The sequence below is a fragment of the Parambassis ranga genome, chromosome 14, assembly GCF_900634625.1.
Source record: "Parambassis ranga chromosome 14, fParRan2.1, whole genome shotgun sequence".
Classification (NCBI taxonomy): Eukaryota; Metazoa; Chordata; class Actinopteri; family Ambassidae; genus Parambassis; species Parambassis ranga.
Window position 1 is genome coordinate 13,902,161 of NC_041034.1, and position 20,988 is coordinate 13,923,148.

The 20,988-nt window shown below is 39.5% G+C and overlaps 2 protein-coding genes across 5 annotated transcripts in view; one reads left to right on the forward strand and one right to left on the reverse strand.

Annotated features, from left to right (window-relative positions):
• Window positions 1-14,781, forward strand: part of npas2 (neuronal PAS domain protein 2) — a 32,271-nt gene extending 17,490 nt beyond the window's left edge. For 2 of the 4 annotated variants that reach the window (XM_028420814.1, XM_028420813.1), the window contains exons 2-22: window positions 1,917-2,116; window positions 3,462-3,518; window positions 3,779-3,933; window positions 4,021-4,112; window positions 4,221-4,310; window positions 4,583-4,703; window positions 5,547-5,660; window positions 5,748-5,866; window positions 6,577-6,659; window positions 6,742-6,848; window positions 6,928-7,075; window positions 7,228-7,312; window positions 7,404-7,530; window positions 8,877-8,974; window positions 9,099-9,185; window positions 9,564-9,758; window positions 10,053-10,315; window positions 10,403-10,579; window positions 10,899-10,991; window positions 11,082-11,283; window positions 11,657-14,781. In XM_028420814.1, the coding sequence (XP_028276615.1) occupies window positions 2,061-2,116; window positions 3,462-3,518; window positions 3,779-3,933; window positions 4,021-4,112; window positions 4,221-4,310; window positions 4,583-4,703; window positions 5,547-5,660; window positions 5,748-5,866; window positions 6,577-6,659; window positions 6,742-6,848; window positions 6,928-7,075; window positions 7,228-7,312; window positions 7,404-7,530; window positions 8,877-8,974; window positions 9,099-9,185; window positions 9,564-9,758; window positions 10,053-10,315; window positions 10,403-10,579; window positions 10,899-10,991; window positions 11,082-11,283; window positions 11,657-11,878 (2,691 nt within the window). In that variant the 5' untranslated portion in view covers window positions 1,917-2,060 and the 3' untranslated portion in view covers window positions 11,879-14,781. The remainder of the gene's footprint in view (window positions 1-1,916; window positions 2,117-3,461; window positions 3,519-3,778; window positions 3,934-4,020; window positions 4,113-4,220; window positions 4,311-4,582; window positions 4,704-5,546; window positions 5,661-5,747; window positions 5,867-6,576; window positions 6,660-6,741; window positions 6,849-6,927; window positions 7,076-7,227; window positions 7,313-7,403; window positions 7,531-8,876; window positions 8,975-9,098; window positions 9,186-9,563; window positions 9,759-10,052; window positions 10,316-10,402; window positions 10,580-10,898; window positions 10,992-11,081; window positions 11,284-11,656) is intronic. The other 2 variants (XM_028420816.1, XM_028420815.1) reach the window with 2 other exon arrangements.
• On the reverse strand, window positions 14,449-19,782 carry radx (RPA1 related single stranded DNA binding protein). Its single transcript, XM_028420817.1, has 14 exons — window positions 18,760-19,782; window positions 18,410-18,552; window positions 18,128-18,320; window positions 17,834-17,942; window positions 17,644-17,744; window positions 17,420-17,539; window positions 17,245-17,340; window positions 17,004-17,171; window positions 16,758-16,915; window positions 16,548-16,678; window positions 16,398-16,477; window positions 16,084-16,320; window positions 15,646-15,828; window positions 14,449-15,570 (listed from the first exon to the last, which is right to left on the reverse strand). The coding sequence occupies exons 1-14, from the start codon at window positions 19,349-19,351 to the stop codon at window positions 15,434-15,436; spliced, it is 2,448 nt and encodes an 815-aa protein (XP_028276618.1). The 5' UTR covers window positions 19,352-19,782; the 3' UTR covers window positions 14,449-15,433.
• Between the last annotated feature and the right edge of the window lie 1,206 nt (window positions 19,783-20,988).

A 20,988-nucleotide genomic window follows, 5' to 3' on the forward strand; every position in this document is an offset into this window, starting at 1 on the left:
AAGAACCAATGAGCATACAGTGACAAAACTGTTTATAGCACAGCCTGAACACAAAATAGTCTTTTATATAAGGTCGCCTGAGATGAGAACATAAGTAGAACATCTTTAGCGTGGCTTAGCTGTTAGCAGTAGTCAAATTTGTCTAATCAACTGATGTTAATTGCATAATTGTATTCTTTCACTTCTTACATGTCATCTGAAAAGACAGTTTCTGAGACGATGAACTAAAATAAGATTAATATTAACCACATGCTTATGATGATGTGTTGTAACAAAAGATAACAGTATAAGCACATTTTCTTGAGAACGTGATACAGTGAGATTAACCCATAGATGGTATCAGAAGTCATCCACTCATCATATGTGGCACCACAAAATGCAGATTGTAAGTCACACAGTGTACGTGCACAAGTGGTCTGTGGCTGAAGTCATTTTGGCTGAAGTGGTGCCTAAAGACCAGCTACATACATATGTATGATATAAGAGCACAGAGAAGAGCTTTGAAGCTCAACATAAGGCTTCCTTAAATAAAAGGCTATTCTGGATTGTACTACTGGGAGAATGCTAATGCAGTTATGTTGCCTCTGTGCTGTGCTGTATCACACCACTCTCGCATTTACATTAAAGTGTCCCTCATCTAACAACAAGCTCCGTCTCATTTAAAAATGATGAAAGGAGAAATATCTGCCAGGTTTGCCAGAGGCTGCTCGGTATGTGGAATAAGACAGACACTGAAGACTGCCATTAAGGTGGCCCACTACTTGTGATTATATAATTATAACTTTGGTATAATTGATACATGGTGTGAATTATTTCCAGACCACGAACTGTGGATCGTTTAAATGAAGGTCAACGGAAAGCATGTGTGTTGATTTTCTTTTGGAAAATGATCACAGCTCGGAATAAAATAATTGCTAATTTGTCAAAATTAGCCATGTGTGTTCTGGTAACCACACAAAGGAAAAAAAAACATAAAGAGCTGACTGTATGTTGTTAATATCTTTAATTAAATACAGTCTAATGTTGTTTTTAGTTTGGTCTGTGCTGTTTATAAGGTTGACATATACGGAGGATGTGAAGAAGGTGGCTGTTGTGCGCACTCTCTTTATGCTGGGTTATCAAAGAGGTGTTTGCCTCTGACTGTTTTCTAGGTCAGGGGAGCTCCTCCCATGTAAAAACACTTCTTTAGTGCTAAAGTACTGTACCCAGGTGAAGTTGGTTAATTCACTTTCCATTGCATTATTAATGCTTTTCCGGCAAAACACAGCAACTCTGCATTGTCAAGATGGCAGCTCGGATCCTGTAGGGACACACACAAGAACCTCAGAATATTTTTGTTGTTGTTTTACTCCACCAAGCTGGAAAAATAGTTAAAAACAGTATCAAACTACTGGTTTTATATGTGATGTTAAGGTAGCAGTGTGTAACACTTTAGAATTACTACACATGGGGCCCATACACAAGTCATTGACTGGTCACAGAATGGAAATCATAGGTGTATTAATGATGGTTGCTTTTTTACTGTCCCCAGCACACCTTTGCCCAAGTGACAAGTCAAACTTTCCTTCATTGTAAGACACACCCGGGCTGGCTTTAGGTCAGCATCCAACAAAAACAGCCACGCCACAGGATGATTCAGGTCCTGTTGGCGGTGGAGAGAAATCAAGCAAAGGCACCATTAGCTTCTCATTCTACCATTGACCAAGCCTTGCTTTTGTGTTTGTTTGTCTTTTTTTTGTTCCTTAGTCCTGTTAAATCCAGTCTTAACTGTAACCTTTGCTTTGTGAGGCTGTAAATGGGGTCAATATTAGTCCCAAAGAAAATGTCTGCTTATAGTGAAGTAACGTGACCTGTCTTTGTGGACTGTTTGTCTTCAACAGCCAACATGTAGCAATCACTTTTGTCTGTTTTTACAGGAATTGGTGTTTCTTTGGTGAAATTGAGGAGGTGGGGAGCAACTGGTCTGTGGTAGGTGTTTCTCTAAAGAGCGATAAGACGAGGTCAGCGCGGATGGGACTTAAAAGACTTCAGAGAGGGCCTGGCTGGGAGAGGGAGTGAGTATGGACAACCTTTCTGACTTCGGTGGCCCCTGTCCATCCACCCGCAGGGAATGGGAGTGAGTATCAAATAAAGTTAACCTCAGTTTGCTCTTCTTATATGATTTATGCTTTGTGTGCAGTGCAGACAGCTCCACAATGCTTGACTATATATTTATAGTCGATATTTTATTAGCTGGGAGATGTTTTATGTGCATTGAAATAACACTAAGCATGTATTGCAAGAGTGTGTGGGCTCATAATTTGGCTTCAGGATGCAGATATGAACCCATTTCCCTTCTGCAGAATGACAGCCACAATAATTGGTGTCGAATTTCTTCTATGCTTTATTCAAAGGGTCAAATTTGACCCACATCACTTGGTTCTTTCTTATTATTGGATATAATTTGCTTTTTAAAGCACATGAAGGGTTTGTATATGGATTGACTACCTTCTTGCTTATAAAAGCAGTGGGCATATTTTATTCATGAATCAGCTGCTCACCTACAGAACTGAATACTTCAAAGTGCTTCAATGCGTTTTTTCTGACAATTAAATACATTTATTGTGGGCCCAAGAATAAGGTGAAAGGCCAAGTGTCTGATTCAGTTTTAAGACTTTCAGAGAAGTTATCAGTATATTATAAGTACTACAAAAGAAAACATTAAATAAAGCTCTTGGATACAATTTTGATGTCTCATGCACAGTTTGAGTTAGATTGTGTTAGAAAGGGGTTATGTAAAAAAAAATATACAAAATATCTACACTTGGACCTGGTCTGATGACCTGCTTGTGGGTGTGGTTGTTTACCACAGTGCTCTCTGACTGATTGGAAATGATGAACAGGTTGTAGATATATATATATATATATATATATATATATATATATATATATATACTATAAAAAAACCTGATCGTAAATAACAACTGACAGCAGTGTATATAAAGATAACACTGGCTGCTGGGTACGCCCTCCCTTTGCTCATTGACTGGTAACATGAAATGTGACTGCGGGTTAAACTGTGACAGACGCTGACAGTGTAAGCCATAAATACAAATACGGAGTAGGAATCATGCCAATCAGTGTCTTGTGAGGAACTATTGGCAGCTGTTTGAATGTGTTTTAATAATGTGAGCTGTTATGTCAGGCTCAAGTAGGGACCTCATAGAGATAAATGATTATATATAAAAACACTGAACATGTCAATCTGTCGTGACTTACTAGGAAACAAATTCATTAATTACACATTTCCTACGATGAAATGCTGCTCTGTGAATGGTGAATTGTAACGATTGTCACAAAAAATAAACCTATTCCTATATATTTTATTATCTTCATCAGCCCTACTTGATATAAGAAAATATACCGTATATATAAAATACATTTCAAATATCTAAATGAACTCTTTGTGTTTTTGTTTCTAGCACCAGCAGCTGCGTGGAAGATTTAATGGATGACGATGAGAAAGACAGGGCAAAAAGGTACTTCACTATGCTCTGTGCATATATTTATGTTAGTTTGTACAGTGTATTTATAATTCATTACAACAGAGAGGGAGAACATCTTTAAAAGGAAAATGCTGTTTAAGAATTAAATGACAACAGAATTAAAAATAAATTAGCTTGAACAATATTGTGCATGTACACCTGATAGTTTATAGAGGGGGTGGATTAGTTTTTCTATATTATTTGATGTCTTTTCTGTTTATTCTGACATACCAACTCTGCTCTGACTGCTTCAGGGCATCCCGTAACAAATCGGAAAAGAAAAGAAGAGACCAATTCAATGTGCTCATCAAGGAGCTCTGCACCATGCTGCAGGGTCAAGGCCACCCGCGCAAGATGGATAAGTCCATGATCCTGCAGAGGACTATAGACTTCTTGCAGAAACAGAAAGGTAGGAGGCGACATAAACATGTTACCCATACAGCATGTAACATGTTCGTTACAGGTCTTCTTTTATTCAAACATCCATCTTTTTCAGACATCACTGCACAGAATGAAACCTGCGATGTGAGGCAGGACTGGAAGCCCTCGTTCCTCAGTAATGAGGAGTTCACTCAGCTGATGCTGGAGGTAAAGCTCAGGATGTTCATAACGTGAGATGTGACAGCGGAGAGCACTGGTGAAATGTTTTCTCTTAATAAACCCTTATTTTGTCAATGCTTTTCTCTCTCCTTCCAGGCCCTAGATGGTTTCTTGGTGGCATTAACTACAGATGGCAACATCATATATGTGTCTGACAGTGTGTCTTCACTTATTGGCCATTTACCGGTAAGTGAGTGAGCTCTATTTTTGCTCACTGCAGCCTGCTTCTCATTAAAACATGCCAAAATATGAAATACATATTTACTCTTTCTGGTTAATAGAAATATTATGATATCTTACTCAGTTTGACTGCTGTGTTGCTGTTGTGAACAGCTTAGAAACACTAGTTTGATACTATGCAGTGGTCATGACCACACATTAAAACAAGAACCTGACACACTTCCTGCTGCGTAGTGATTATGTTATGTAATTCTGTTGCATCTGTCCTTTTGCACCAGTCAGATATGGTGGACCAAAATATCTTGAATTTCCTCCCGGAGCGGGAACACGGGGAGGTGTATAAGCTGCTATCATCCCACATGCTGATGACTGACCCCATTGCTGCTGACTTCCTTGACAGTGAGTATCCTGCTGAGCTGGCTCCCTGCACACACTGTCTGGGTCATCATATTGAATCACAGCGGAAGTGGGAAGGTAGCTGCTCCTGTAGATCGTCTCCCATTCAGAAGTTACACATAACACAGCATGTATACATAACAGCCAGTGTTGTAATTATTCACTCGTAGTCTTTCTTTAAATTTTTTTGTACTTTTTTTGTACACACTACCTCAAAGAAAGTTCTAAACTCTTTATACTTAGAGCCTGTTGCTGAATCGGGGTCTGTGGTTTATAGGATTGCTGATTAGTGTGTAACTATGATTAGACTTTTAGCTAATAATAGTAGCTAGCTTAGTATCATAGTTAAGACCTAAATCACTGTTATGTTAGCACAGTAATCCAAAGCAATGTAGTATAGGAGGCTCAAGACGCTGACCTTAATCCTGTGTTGCTATTGGGCTTTTCTGAGGAAGTAAGAGGGTGAGTGTCTCTGTCTATCCTGAGAGCAGCGTGTCACATAGCCATGTCAAGAGAGGTCAGCATCACTTTGGCTCTATTTAAGGCACATTCATTTTTTTTACTATACAGACTTTGCCAGAATCTGATGATGTGATATTTCAGAAAAAAAGATATCTCACAAGTGATGCACACACAGCCATGGCCTTTCTGCCCACAGACATTTAGATTTTGACATTTGACAGTATGTGGAATAAATCCTCACCTGCTTGTAACTAGGAGTAAAAGTCTTCATTGTTCAAAGTTGTTTAATAGTTCAGAATATTCTGGTTGTTGAGGTCAGAAAGTATCTGAAGCCTGAAGTGTGCTTTGTATATTAGGTGACAATATAATGTGATTTTTTTCTAGGTGAGGCACATATTGAATTTTGCTGTCATCTAGCCAGAGGTAACATCGACCCAAAGGAGCCACCTGTATACGAGTATGTCAAGTTTGTTGGAGATTTCAAGTTTCATAACAATGGTAAGAGAATAAATTCAGTCAAATGTGTAGCTTTTGTGCACTAAACAACAGTTAAGGTCATAAAAATTGCTTTAACCCGTCACACAGTGCCTACATCTTCTTGTAACGGGCTGGAATTGACGTTACCAAGAAGTCTGCAGTCATCTCTGGAGGAGCAGGTCTGCCTCATTGCTACTGTACGATTAGTCACTCCACAGTTCTTGAAGGTAAGACAAATGTGGATGTTAAAACCTTTGTTTCTCAGCTTATTATTCACAAAACATGTGGCACTTAAGGCAATCACATTCTGCATGACAACCATGAGCCTGGGTCGGTGGCACACTGTGTGCCTTTCAGCTGGTTACATCATTTGGAAACATCTGGTCCCAAAGGACTTACAAACCTGCCAAGTTATAGATGTAAATAGAAGTTACAGCTCGATTCATAAGTTAGTGTTTAATACTTACCTTTAAGCAGTAACTAGGGCTTTATCTGATTTTAAGTGAAAAGTTCATTCAACACATCATTTCATAAGCCTTTTTTTTATAAAGATTACAGCGTTCAGGAAATGAATACAGTTTGGTTGTGGCACACAGTTATGATCACAAGATGATTTAAGAGGATTCAAAGCCCTGATGCCAGAAGAGTACTCTGCACATTTTGTGGTGGTATTACCATTGGAACAATAATTGTCCACAAATAATGTGATGTGATGAGTTAGTAGTAGTGAGTGAGTTTGACATATACGGAATTGTGATCAATAATGCCAAGCAAATAAAGATACAACAAAATAGAACCACCATGAGCCAAAGGCCTCATGGGGAGAGCAGGATGCACAGTGGGAAGAAGACGAGTTTCCAGACACAGAGTGATGCTACACATACCTAAACATTGTAGGTGAACAGTGTGTACTAACAGTCTCTCTGTCTTCATTCAGGATTTGTGTAATGTGGAAGATCCTTGTGATGAATTTACATCCAGACACAGCCTTGAATGGAAGTTCCTGTTTTTAGATCACAGGTAAAAATATATATATATGATGATGAGACATATTAATAAAGATTTGGAACATAAATCAAATATTCCTCATCTTTTTTTTCAGAGCTTCACCAATTATAGGGTATTTACCCTTTGAGGTTCTTGGAACTTCAGGCTATGATTACTATCATGTGGATGACCTGGAGCTCATCGCCCAGTGTCACAAGCAGTGTAAGTAACTCTTGTCATTTTGCTCGTGTCTGGTTCCTGAGCTGAGCACTGATGTGCCCTTTCCTCTTCCTCTCCTCAGTAATGCAGTTTGGAAAGGGTAAATCCTGCTATTATCGCTTCCTGACCAAAGGTCAGCAGTGGATTTGGTTGCAGACTCACTACTACATTACCTACCACCAGTGGAACTCCAAACCTGAGTTCATTGTCTGTACCCACACCGTCGTCAGGTAAGTGTAAATGTTGTTCCTTGATGCTCTCAAATGAAGCCTGTCAGGGGACAGAAGTGTACACTTTGTTGCTGTCCTGGGATTAAGGATGTGTATAACAATGCTTTTAGGCTAAGGTTACACTCATCACATAAACTCTCTGTATCATGCAGTTATGCTGAAGTGCGGGCTGAAAGGAGGAGAGCGTTTGGCCTCGAGGAGCTTTCTCCACCTGAGATAGCACCCTCCTCTGTGAAGGTGAGGTTCAAGAGTCCTATCACTGTGTGTGACGTTCACAAGGTCAGCGGTCAGGTCAGCTTCAAGTCCGACCCTCCTGTGTTTACTTCAGGCTCAGGAGCTGTACTTGGACATCTGCTCCACGCTGGATGCTCCTCGGGACAGAAACAGCGGTGCACGTTCGGTGTCGTCCCACAGCTCCCGGAAGTCCTCCCACACAGCGCCGTCAGACTCTGCATGTGAGTCATCCTCTGCTCACTAAAGTGTTAAATCATTATATACAGAAAGCCTGTGGCCAGAGGATTAGTTCTTGAACTTCAACTTTTTACAATTCACTTTTTCTCCAAGGCACCAAACACATGCTCTTTCACTCAATAATAGAACATGGCATTATTTTTGTGGTTTTTAGGAAAAGTCTAAACTTGGAAGGCACCTGCAACTAAGCAGACCAGACATTATCGCGACACCTACCTTAATATACTGTATGTGGGTGATGCCATCTATGATGAAAGGTTTCCAAGGCTTCCTTTAGCATTCCCTGTTTATTTGAGCCTCCATTCTCCCTGACTTGCTGCTCTTCCACCCACCATGCAACATATTAAAACACTCCACTGCCATCTGCATATTTATGAAGAATACACAGCAGCAGTGCTAAGATTCATTACAGTCACCCTTTATAAAAAGGAAACACTATGCGGCAGTCTTTCCTCAGCCCACACATGTACAGTACACCTTATTTATTTTTCAGGACATATTCATTAAATTGCAGAAATTTGAATGTTTCTGTTTTGTGTTAAACAAAACATCCAGTGAATGCATAATGTGCTCAAGTCACACAATAAGGTGGCAGTCAAGGGCTTCTGAAGCAGCAGTATTGTTATACAACCAAGAAAGAAATTCATTTTTATAGGCTGTTTTGGCTTTATCTCTGACAGGGTGTTGTTACAGAGAAAAATATATATATAAAAAAAGTATTTCTTTTCAACCTGGATTTATATAGGGACTCAATCTGCTGCTGCCATGTGGAAAAAGTTGTATAAAGACTTGCTCTGGTGGTAACTGGTGAAGTAATGTGGGGTGAATCAGCAACAGCTGGGTCTAAAGACATTTGTGCACTGCCCTTACCTCATAACCAACTCATCTTTTATGGAAATGGGAGGGGACCACAATATTTCTCTTGCTATCGATTATTTATATATATATATATATATATATATATATATATATATATATATATATATATATATATATATATATGTATTTTGTTTGTTTGTTTGTTTGTTTGTTTGTTTAAATAAGATCTCACATGTTCCACTGAATGCAGCAACACTTTACCTTTCATTCGTCTAGTGAAAAAATTCAGGACCTTTAATTAAGATATGTCTTGTTGTATGTTCTTGTATACATTTTGATATTTATTTACAGTCATTTTGTTTAGAGTTCCAAAAAAGTCTTAATGTTATAATTAGGATTAAGGAAATCAATGGGGAATTTTAACCAATATCAAAAGAAACACATCTAACTCAACATGTACTCAGTCGTCTTAACCCATGTGTGTGAGAGGTGACCTCTGTCTCTTCTTTAGCAGCTAACTCCTACACAGACGCCTGCACACCAACATGGCAGTCAGCTACCATTGGGCCGGAGAAGACATCTGCCAGACTCCAATCTACGAGCTCAAAGGTCAGTTTATACAAAGTGTGCCTCTCAGTGTGCCACTGGGAGATAAAATGTTTAGTAGAAGGCAAAAGCACACTGTTTCATATCACTTGTTGTGCTGAACTTTTTCCTTTTTTTCCCCATGTAGAATTTTGCACAAAGACAAAATTCCTTTGACCCTGTTCCCCAAATGAGCCTCCCCCTATCTCCCACCTGCAGCAAGCACTCCGCGATGGTTAGTGTTTAGACGTCCTCTCCTGCACGTTGCCTCCTCCTCCTTTCTGTTTGTGTACAATATCTCTGTGTTATGACTGTTGCTGCTCCATGTGTTTTGGTTGTATGTGGTTCCTCTCACTTATACATGCGAGACTGAACAGAAAGATATAATCAAGATTATACTTGAAAATGTTTTTAAATATTTTTCCAAGAAATCAGTCCATATCATTTTTTTTAAATCTTGAGTGTAGTAAGAAGACTGAGGTGCTTTACTATCACAAGAACAAACCATTATGTGACTCATGCTAAATGTAGTCATGAATAGAGTTTCTTTAAAAAAATGGCTGAAGTACAAAAGCCTTTTTTTCTCTTGTCTGCTCTTTTTTTCCATCAACAGCAATCACAGCAGCAGCAGCAGCAGCAGCAGCCGCAGCAGTCCTCCATGTACCAGCTGCAGCAGCCGCAGCTTGGTGTGATGAACCAGCTGAAGGAACAGCTGGAGGAGAGAACACGCATTCTGCAGGCTGACATTAAGACGCAGCAGCAGGAGCTGCACGACATCAAGGAGAAGCTTCATCTTGCTAATCTACAGGTAGAGGTCCCACACTGTTTCTTCAGTTGAAAGTTCTTTAGTGAAATATTCATATTGCTTTACATTTGAATGCAAAAGATAGAAGGCTGTTTGGGCCAGCAACTGACTTTAACTTTTAGAAGTCAGCTTTATGTTGTAAATTACATCATAGTAATGAGGAATTGGCACCACCTAGAGGCCAGCACCGGGTACTGCGTGACCCACATAACATTCTGGAAGCTTTTTTTTTTGTAAAACTAAATAATTGAATTTCATCTTTTTAGTAAGTAAATATTCTTTGTTTGTCTGTGTTAGATGTTGTTACAGCAGCCTATCCAGAATGACTTCAGCCAGGCCCAGCAGCAGCAGCAGCAGCAGCCGCAGCCGCAGCCGCAGCCGCAGCCGCAGCAGCAGCAGCAGCAGCAGCAGCAGCAGCAGGGCCCTGGCAGGCCGGCCCAACAGAGTCAGTCAGGGGTCATCAGGCAGCTCTCAGGCCAGCCTAAGCCACCAGCCTGTGGGGCTCACAGTTCATCCCCTCACTCACTCCAGAGAGAGAACAGCTCACCATCAACGCAGGTACACAGCTGATAAAATGAGAATGGATTTTAAATAAAGTTTGGAATTTAATCAACATTTATTATCACTTTATTCATGTCACTGCTGGCCCAACAGAGGATTGCACGGAGCGGGCAGTCAGTGAGTTTGCCTGTGCAGACCAACACGAGTCTGACAATGCCCTTCTACAGCAACCCCATGATGTTCTCACAGACCAACACGAGGCCTCAGCAGGATACAAACCAAAGACACACAGACAACCAGTTCAGCCAAGATGGACAACTACGGTGAGAGGGCTGACACAGACACACAGAGGTTTCTGTCACGCCACATAGTTAGGCTATTTACCTAGCTGACATAAATTCACATTCTGACAGCTTTAAACTTTAATGTAAGGACAATGCCCTTTCAGTGAGGCTGTAAAGGAAGACAGCCTCAAGTGGCAGTATGTGGAACTGCAGTTTTCAGCACCTCACCAGATGTTGCTTTCACCTCTGATATGCTAAATCTTAATTTGCTTAAATGTGATTAAATGTGAGCTCTGTGTATCAGTACTTATATCACTACACATACTGAGTCCATCCTGACAGATTTCATTCCCTGCAGAATGCTCCTCAACCAACCAATGCAGACGCTGGTTCCCACCACCAGCGTTACCTCGCAGCCTTCACAGTGCAACATGGGCATCTCCCAAACCCTGTGAGTCACACACACGCACACACGTCTGTTCATGTGGCGCTGTGTCATATGTGTATATATATGAGCCTCTTCACTCTGCCCTATATACAGATACACCTTGGAGCAGCAGATCATCGCCCCATCGTTCTCCATGCAACAGGTCAACTGCAACGCAGTCCTCGTGCCGTCTCCGGTCTTCACATCCCCCATAATGATCCCACACAATAGCTTCATCACGAACCAGTCCCAGTCAGCCTACCACGCTCAGCCTCAGGCCTCTCAGCACTCCTTGCAGCCCCAGCAGTTCTTTCAGGTACGATGCCCATGAAGTGATGCAGTAATATTAGTCAGTGTGTATAAATAGCTGTACTTCTAGGCTACAAAGTCAAGTCAGCAGCTTATTTTGGACAGCTACATGTTGATGCAGTGTGATTACTTAAGGCTTTCTATTCATTTATGATGGTTTTAGGTGTTACATTGCATCTGAATGGCTTGTTACCACAGCAACAGCCTACTGTGCAGTTTCCACAGGTTTTAAAATCTCAGCTGTGTACCCAAGCTGTGATGTGACATCAGAAAAATTTGGTCAGGTTTTAAGTGTTAAAATATTACACTGAATTAATTCCATATTTCTAGTTCATTTTCCGTGTCATTAATAAATACATCCCTGTGTCTTGTTTTTGCAGATGACACAGGGACTTGTACATGGTGGATCTACTCCATTTTTACACACCACTAATGTCCAGCAGCAAAACACTATGGGGTACATTCAGCAGCAGCAGCCACAAATGCAGCAGCTGTCACTAGCGCAGCAGCAGCCGCAACAGCAACAGCAACAAAGACAATACCAACATTCCCAAAACCAGACTGGCAGCATTTCAGACTTCAGAAATATGCTGACTCGGTAGCGCCGTGAACTTTATTGGTGCGCTGAGATCTGTGACGCAGCCGTGCAGGTGGCTTGATTATGTTGCATTTGGAAGTCAGACTTGACGCCCAGTTTCGCCGTGGAAATCCTTGAAAAAACAAAGTTGCTCGTAGTGACCTTACTTTTGATGTGAAGCTGTCTGTGTGGAGGAAGTCGGCCTGTACGTCACTGGAGTGGAAACACAAGCGGAGGCTGCACTGGCCTGACGCACTGTGCCCCTCATCACCGGGCTGTGCGGTATCAAGAAGATTATTAAGAAGACACTAACATGTTTACATGTGGACGTTTTCATCTAACAGAGTTTCCTTCTGTGTCTGTTGGCACTTTGGTACCACCCCCCTATCCAAAAGTAGAATATTTATTTTCTCCTAATATAATGTTCTATTTTCTCTGCTAATAATGAGATTACTTTTCAGATCTACACCTCAACATTGCCTCCTCAGTGACAGAACATTATCACCCCTGATTTTTTAATCTCCAGTGATGATAATCTCCTAAAAGGGATATGTATACATGAAAACTCTGTACATCTCAGTGTTGCTCCCATTTTGTCTACAAAAAAAAACAATGATTGAATTGTAGGTATGTTCACAGCGAGTCACTAAAGAAGGGCTTCATTGTGCACATTGTGAGATCATATCAAAAATTAAAAGTAGAGTTTAGATGTAACCGGGTACAGTGGTCAGCTGTTGGATTTTTGAAAATGATTATGAAGGTCTATCTAGATTTTTAAAGCCTCAATCTGGGACTGAAGAAGTGGTGCTGTAACTCTTCACCTTTTCTCACTTAGATTAAAGCTCAGAGCTCAGAAGCTGCAACTTCAGGTGTTTGTGATAAACAGCTACCAGAAAATGAGGGGGAAAATTGTGCCTTCAACTATGGATTATCCATGGTGTGGATTGATGGGTGTGACTGATTATGGCTTTAAAAATCCAGCTCAGGTCTATTTGAAATACAAAGGTATATTTTCATAAGGTCATAAAAACATCTAGATTTGTATTGATATATTACAATTATATATATGTATGTATACATATATATATATATATATATATATATATATATATATATATATATATATATACTGGATGACTTTTAAAACCTCATGCCCAATAATTAAATCCTAACTTTTTCTTTCCGTGATGATAGTATAATTAATAAGATTCATTTATCTTTTTACTCAGCCCCTAATGAAATAATTTCATTGCTATTTATTGCATGTAAATTTGAAACAATATATGGGATTAAAAAATAGTTTTATACACTAAATTTCCAATTTGATTTTTATTTTGTTCATATAAATGTTGAAAGGTCAACACCGGTCGTGGTGCAACACCATCGTGTATGTGGCAACATACACAACAACAACTGCTCATGACTTTGCTGAATATTATGGGAACATTGAGAATTGATGTGAGGGAAAAAAACAAGCAGATTTAATCATATTTACCATACATAAATGAATCTTATATTAATGACAATCAGACAAGCAACGTACAACAGCACAGAAACTGTCTGTCCCGTCTCTATCTGTAATTCAAATTCAAAAATCTTCTGTCAATAAACTCGTCTCTCTAAATGATCAGCAGCTTTCCAGGAATTCTCACTATGGAACTTGTGCTACACAAAAGCAGCTTATAATGCTCAATATTACAACTATGGTCTCTACACACACTCATACATCCTAGTTCCATTCAAGACTGGTGCTGTTCATATTGGACGACAACTGTCAGAACACTTTTAGCATGTACGTTCAGTGCCGTTTTCCACTTTTCTATGTGCAATGTCAATTTGAAGAAAAGAATGTTAATTTATACTGTTTTAAATGTTTCCGAGCAGATGTACGATGTATATAGAGGTGTATAATAAGCTGTTGTACCATGTAAATTATATGGAAGTATTTTTGTAATGAAAACTGTCCTAACATTCCTTACAAGATACAAGATGTGTCCATTGAAGATTTTAAGTATGATTACACAGGACTTTTGTCTGCATGGTAATGTGGAGGAAAGTTTCTCCCAAACATGAGATAAAACAACCAAACACACAGGAGCTCTGGAGTAAAGGGGCGTACTGTAGGTTCACCCTGATAATGATAAAAATGGGCATGAATCCCTAATAGCAGGTTGCAGCTGTGTACAGTAACAGTAATGAACAGTTATTCAGCCAAGCCACAAAAAAAGTGCAATTGTACATCATCAAAGAGTTCTAGACAACTGATGCTATTTTCAGTCTTTGTTTATTCATCTCTATGCTTCCGCACATTTAGCAAAGAAACAGTCCATAAAGGTTCATTCAGCCAGAAACTCAAGAGGTGCCATAGACAACTTTCAATATAATCACAACTACTGAAAAAATATCTCAAATTTGCAGAGTATCACACCTTTGGGTGATTCCTCCATCATTCAGAGAAGATTTTAGCCCACGTCTGTACACAAAATAACTGTTATTATGTTGTTTGCCTTGCCAAGGTGGTCGAGCGAAGGTCTGCTTAAACTCCACTGTGCTCCACCTAAATGATTTTGCTTTGGATGTGAGATTTTTTTTTTGTTTTAGACATGTGTCACAGAAATTATTGTATATACTCCATCTGTTCCAGGTTGATACTGGTTTATTCCTCCCCCCCAACCTTCAGAATGCTTTTCTCCTCTTCATGGGGTTTTTCATTTGAGCGTCACTGTTTTTGAAAGTATGTGAATTTAATCACATGTACGTTTTCTGATTTGTAAAAAATAATGACTGACACCTTCTAAGTGTGAGTGTGGGCGGTCAGATCAATGCTTTCTGTGTAAGATTTGCCAGGACATGAACAAAAAAAACATTTCTGCAGTTTCAGTGCAGAAACATTGAATATATATTGTATAATAGAATGTAAAAAAAAAACAAAACAAAAAACTTTAGGCTACATAGTTGTCTATTTTATATGTCTAATAGATTACATATGTATGTTACATGATTTTAAAATTAAAGTAATTTTGTAACAGATAATGAAGTGTCTTATTAGAGGAGGTGAGGCTTTTTGTGCGTTCAATGTGGTGGTTGGTGTTGCACAGTCACTTGTATGGCTTGTTTTCTTTCTGTATTCACCATCAAAATAAGCTTTAAAATGTTGTTAACATTGTTTCAAAAGAAATTAACAAGTTAAGTTTACATTCTAAAGTATCTTGACATTAATTATGATATACTGAATTATTTATAAATCAACCTGAATATTGTGAAATATTTGGAAATAAATATTTTTAAACATATGTATTGTTATGAGCAATCAACATTTCTATTTTCACATCAGAAAGCTGAAAGAGCTGAAAAAAGATTCAGCAGGGTGAGCAGAAAGGGTTTGACATCAGCACAAATTATGTATTTTAAAAAAGCTGTCTTATTTATTTGTAGAAAACTGTACAAATTAGTTAGCATTTACTGTACATAGGTAATCAGAATTTACAAGTATCACATTGAGGTTTGGTTTATAAAACAGTCCTCCATCTATCCAAAATAATTAAATCAAATAATTTATGCTGATACTCTTGTGTAGACACTAGTCAAGAGAAACTTCTGTCACTTTGTACACCTTGCTGATCAGGATCTCCACTTTATCTCCACCAAGATGGCAAATGTCCAAGATACACACGACGTGTGTGTCCTCCAGCTCGCTGGCAGTCACCAAGATCTCCCCTGAAAAAGAAAATGAGTGAAAATGAGAGTGAAAGACTTGTGTACTATATGCCAACAGCTGTGTTTTGCTTCTACCTGGTTCGGGAAGGGCTATATCACTGTTGCTGGCTGGATCGGTGAGAGGGCAAAGAAAACCTGATGAGAGGCAAGACAGCATTGTGTTGCCATGGGGATCCTGAGGAAGACCTACAGCCCGGGGCTCATTGCAGCTCATCACGGGAGAATATGCAGCATCAACCGCTATCTGCTTGTTAATGCCTGCACAAAATGAGAGACTGGTTTTAATGAAGCATGCATCAGTTATGTTTTCTATTAGGCAACAAACAGGAGAGTTGTGATTCTAGCAGCTGTTGTACAATTGAACAGTGCTTAAATGGAACAGAAGATCATACAATATATCATATATATAAGAGATAAATGAAGATGAAAAATATACGACAAATAAAGGTCAGTTAGCTCAGGTTAAGACAGAATTTTTGTCCAGGTCCAGGAAATGTCAGGAAAAAGCTTTACCTAATATTGTCACTTGGTAGTATCCTGGACACGGCACTGTTGGGATGGCGTCAGCAGATTGCTCCGGAGTCCATCGCATTGGCTGAAGGTTGCTCCACTGCTGGAGGACGCCTTTCTCATCAAATGTAAACCTTCGAGAGACACTGTCCTGGTACAGTCCACCTTCACACAGATGTTCAGAAACTTCTTGTTGTTGATTAGGCCAGCTGCTGCTTTCCCAAAATAAAGCATCAGGAGCTGATGGAAGACATAAACAATGGTGGTGACAGTCTATCAGGACACAGTGCAGTGAAGGTGACAGCACAGTAATTCACCTTCATTTGTACTTTGCAGTTCTGAGTGTTGAACCTCTTCAGATGCAGACACAGCCTCTTCTTCTCCTTCTTCATCAATTCTACAGGAGCAATGAAAGGTTTCAAATGGTTAACTGGTGGAATCCAGCAGATAAAAATGAACTATCATACCTCATTTGAATTCTTCGTTTCTTTTTGCTCACAGAGCTATCAGAAGAGATAGATGTTAAATTGTCCTGCTCTCGTGTTGAGGGTTGATTGTGTGTATCTGATCCAGCTGATTCACACAAGCCACTGGAAACCTGCAGAGAAAAACACGGTTTGATTTTTTGCAGAGCAGTTGTTACTGCTGGAAAGACTCGTTAAAATGATATGCATTACCTCTTTCTCTTGTGTTCCTCGTAGTTCTGCGTTCTTCAGGTTTTTCATGTACCTTACTGCCGCAATCTGGCCTTGGATTGCAAGTTTTTTATGTTCTCGGTATTGCAGGGTCTCTAACTCCATCTTAAGGTCAGATGCAGCAACCAGAGGAACTTGAGCTTAAGGTGGAGAATTTTGAAATATAAGTTTAAAAAGGAGGCACATCTTAATACTAAAAAAACTTGTGTTATTCTGTTTCCCCCTTACCTGAGGTATCTGCCATTGACTGTGCAAATGTCTGCTGGGGGTGAGGGTAGCAATAATGACCACCAACAGCCGTCTTCTGGAGAACAATATTGTCCTTCAGAGTCTTGGTCCATTGAATGAAACTCTTCACTGTGGGGTCACTTACATATGGCTGCCCTTTGTGATAGCCTGATGTGAACAAAGATAGTAAATTATTGTTAATAATTAATTATATGACACATAATGTTACTGCTTTGCTAACCTGTGATGAACATTTGGGTCTCGCAGCTGCTTGTGAGGTACGGTAATGAGCCTTCGACTTGACATACCCTCATCTGGGTGCAAACCAAGTAGGTCACTATGGATGATGATGACATAATGAAATAATCACTAACATGCTAGTACTCATTAAAAATTGCCCCATACAGCTAACTTACTTGGACAAATATAATTAAAAACTTCTGTTTGAGAAGAGGAGAAAAGCTCAAGGATAAAAGGCTGGTTTGATGTTCCATCCACTGCATGGACCCAGCGATACGTCCAATATTTTTCAGGACCTACAAGGTGAAATAAATAAATCAATAAATTAGAAAACAAAAGCTTTGGGTCAGGTTAAAAAATACATTATTCAGTTTATAGATAAAATATGAACAGTTCTCACCTTTGTTCCCTTTGCTCTTGACTCTTTCAACACGCCCAACAAATGTTACCAAACCAATAACATCACATGCAGAATTATTTTCAAGTTTCTCCAATTCTGACCTGCAGAAAAAGCACAGTAACATAGCATAGAGGCCTTTGTGAAATCAAAGAGAATCAAAAGAAAGTGGAGTGATAAAACAACTCGTTACCTGGAGGTGAACTGGTAGGAAACCACAGGCAACGCCCACTGAGGCAGAACACTCTTTGATGAGACTACAGTGATGACTGAAGCAGGGTTACGGGGGTTCAGGCAGATTTCTAGGGAGAACACAAATGTATACAACATTAGTAAACAAGTATTAGACCTTTCATATGCCAGAAAAATCATTTTGTGCTGAATGATGACTGTTTTACGACTGCTGTGCTGAATCATAAAGAATAAAAAACAGATAATTGATGGTTTGTAGTTACTTTTAAAATGTGATCAGTAATTATATACATACCCATGGAGTTAAAGGTCTTCATTCTGTGGTGGTCCATTTGTGGTCGTGATCGGTTTGAATAGCTCTGCTTCAGGGTGTAATTTTGGAGGTACAACACTGTGCCAACGTTCAGTCTCTGGTAAAACTCCGGACAAAGTTCGTTCCAAAGTACGAGCGACATGGTTCCACTCTGGTCAGCAACTTCAAAGTATGCCTGAACGATAAGAAAGCATGAGGTACAATCTGTTACAACATGAAAGTATTGTCCTGTTCACTTCTTGTTAGTGATAGATTTGGACTAACCTGATAGGGGTAATCAATCTTGAGCCCAAACTTCCCATAATACCTTAACCTAGATTTGTGTATTATCTTAACTAGGAGGGGGAGAGGCTTCCATGTGCTTCTAAAGCAAGACTCCAGACTGGAAAGGAGCGTAACCTTGGACACTGTTGAAATGAGGACGCCATAAATTCATCATTAGGATTTCAATTGCATTTTGGTAGGCATCAGTATTGTTGCCTCACACTACAATCTCCATTTATATATAAATATAAATAATGCGACGTTATGTGCAGGCATTAATGGCTAAATACAAATATCAATATACATTTGAGTTGTGTAAACTACATGTAACAGCAACAACAACATCTCACCGTCCAGCACTGTGTCAGATGTGGGAGCCCCTGAGATCCAGATGTCTCCCTCTGGATCGTCGTTGTTCCACAGCGACAGGTAGTGTTTGCGGTTCACCTGAAGCGGAACATCGCTTTGCAGCACCACACTCCTCTCCATGCCATGCTTCACCAGAAGAGGCAGTGAACTGACATCGTTTATGCGGGACAGGACAGCAGATCGATATGTTCCACAGCTGATCTTTTCAATGCAAATGTAGCCATGTCCCAGCCTCCTCTCGTTGTAAACAAAGGAGCATTGCTCGATGCGGATGTCCGCCCCAGTCCTCAGAGTGTTTTTGTGCACCAGGTGATTTAAAGTCGGGTGAACAAAACATTTAGCTCGCCACACTCCGTCAGTAACAGTCAGGTCGTAGCTGTAGCTGTCTACCTGCTGCTGTTCTTCAGGTTGCTCAGATAAGTACCTCTGAAGTGCAATGACAGCAACAGGAGCGGTCTGCTCAGGTCTGAGTTTTAGGCACTGTGTGGATGCTAACCGCTCTAGTATTCTCTGGAGGAACGACACTTGAGAAACACCCGTCACGACCGAGGAACACGACGAGTTATCATCCATTATAGACAAGTTATTTGTCACACTAGCTCATGTTAGCTTTTTGGCTAACACTGTTTTAGGAACATTAACAATTACCCCTTAATTACCAGCGTTTAAAAGTACTCGGATATTCTAGTAGTATCGGAAAGTAGGAAAATACTATTTTAAGTTAACATACAAAACTTAAAACCAAATATATATAGTTTTAGGAGAGGGCTCACTTGTGAAGTTTCAGTTACCGCTGGCTAACGTTACAAACAAGTCGGTGCTGTTTGATTGCGTCACAATTTGCTTTAAAATAAACATGAGCTGACAGAGCAAAACATCCACTTTCTACACGCGGTTAAGTTATATATCTGATGTTTACATACCAAACATTTGTCTCTGATTCTGAACTAGACGGCTAATGAACACAGGAAGTTTCTGCTTTTAAAATCCGCGCTGAGCTGAGAAAGGACCGGAAGACTGACGTCATCAACGCGACGAGCGAGGGTTGCTTTCTAAATATAAATACATTAAAATACATTTTAATATGATCATCGTGTATGATATGATTATCTTATCTTATATATATTTGTATTATTTATATTATTATAAATTATCATATATTATAAGTTATTTCTGTGTATCAATAGGCTATAGTGTCAGGTGTAGCCTCCATATAGTTTTTAGTTTTTTTCATCGTCATTCATCATTTTAATCTTGGGCCCCATGCTACAATGTTATGCTTTATCTTTAGTTTATGCTCAGAATCTGCAGCACCAGCAGGTGGTGACTGGTGACCACTGCAAAATCATCATCACTCCGAGAACTCAACCACATCCTCTGTTGTTCAAATTGAGTTATTGCAAACCCACAACTTCAGACAGGAAGGGAGACCCATGACTTATGTTTTGCATTTTATACAGTCAATGATATATACATATAATCGTTCATATAATTCTGTTAACATTATCTGAGGTACAATCTGTTACAACATGAAAGTATTGTCCTGTTCACTTCTTGTTAGTGATAGATTTGGACTAACCTGATAGGGGTAATCAATCTTGAGCCCAAACTTCCCATAATACCTTAACCTAGATTTGTGTATTATCTTAACTAGGAGGGGGAGAGGCTTCCATGTGCTTCTAAAGCAAGACTCCAGACTGGAAAGGAGCGTAACCTTGGACACTGTTGAAATGAGGACGCCATAAATTCATCATTAGGATTTCAATTGCATTTTGGTAGGCATCAGTATTGTTGCCTCACACTACAATCTCCATTTATATATAAATATAAATAATGCGACGTTATGTGCAGGCATTAATGGCTAAATACAAATATCAATATACATTTGAGTTGTGTAAACTACATGTAACAGCAACAACAACATCTCACCGTCCAGCACTGTGTCAGATGTGGGAGCCCCTGAGATCCAGTATATAAAGTTTTGCATTTTATACAGTCAATGATATATACATATAATCGTTCATATAATTCTGTTAACATTATCTGCTTAGTTTCACTGTTGGAACATTTGTCATATGTGAAGTGTGCACTGTGCATTTTCATTTTAGCTGTGTGGGAAGACCCCACCCTGTCTCAGTGTAACAGTGTCTTGCTTTATGCAAATAAGACATAGTTTTCAGTGTTTTGTATAAGGTCCTGACTCTCCCACA

What these genes read in the sequence shown, in the direction of transcription:
- radx (XM_028420817.1), bottom strand. Translation starts at nt 19,351, where the DNA reads ATGGATGATAACTCGTCGTGTTCCTCGGTCGTGACGGGTGTTTCTCAA. An exon ending in ACTGCAAAGTACAAATGAAG is followed by an intron (nt 16,321 to 16,397) that starts GTGAATTACTGT and finishes GTCTTCCATCAG; the next exon opens with CTCCTGATGCTTTATTTTGG. An exon ending in TATAGCCCTTCCCGAACCAG is followed by an intron (nt 15,571 to 15,645) that starts GTAGAAGCAAAA and finishes TTTCTTTTTCAG; the next exon opens with GGGAGATCTTGGTGACTGCC.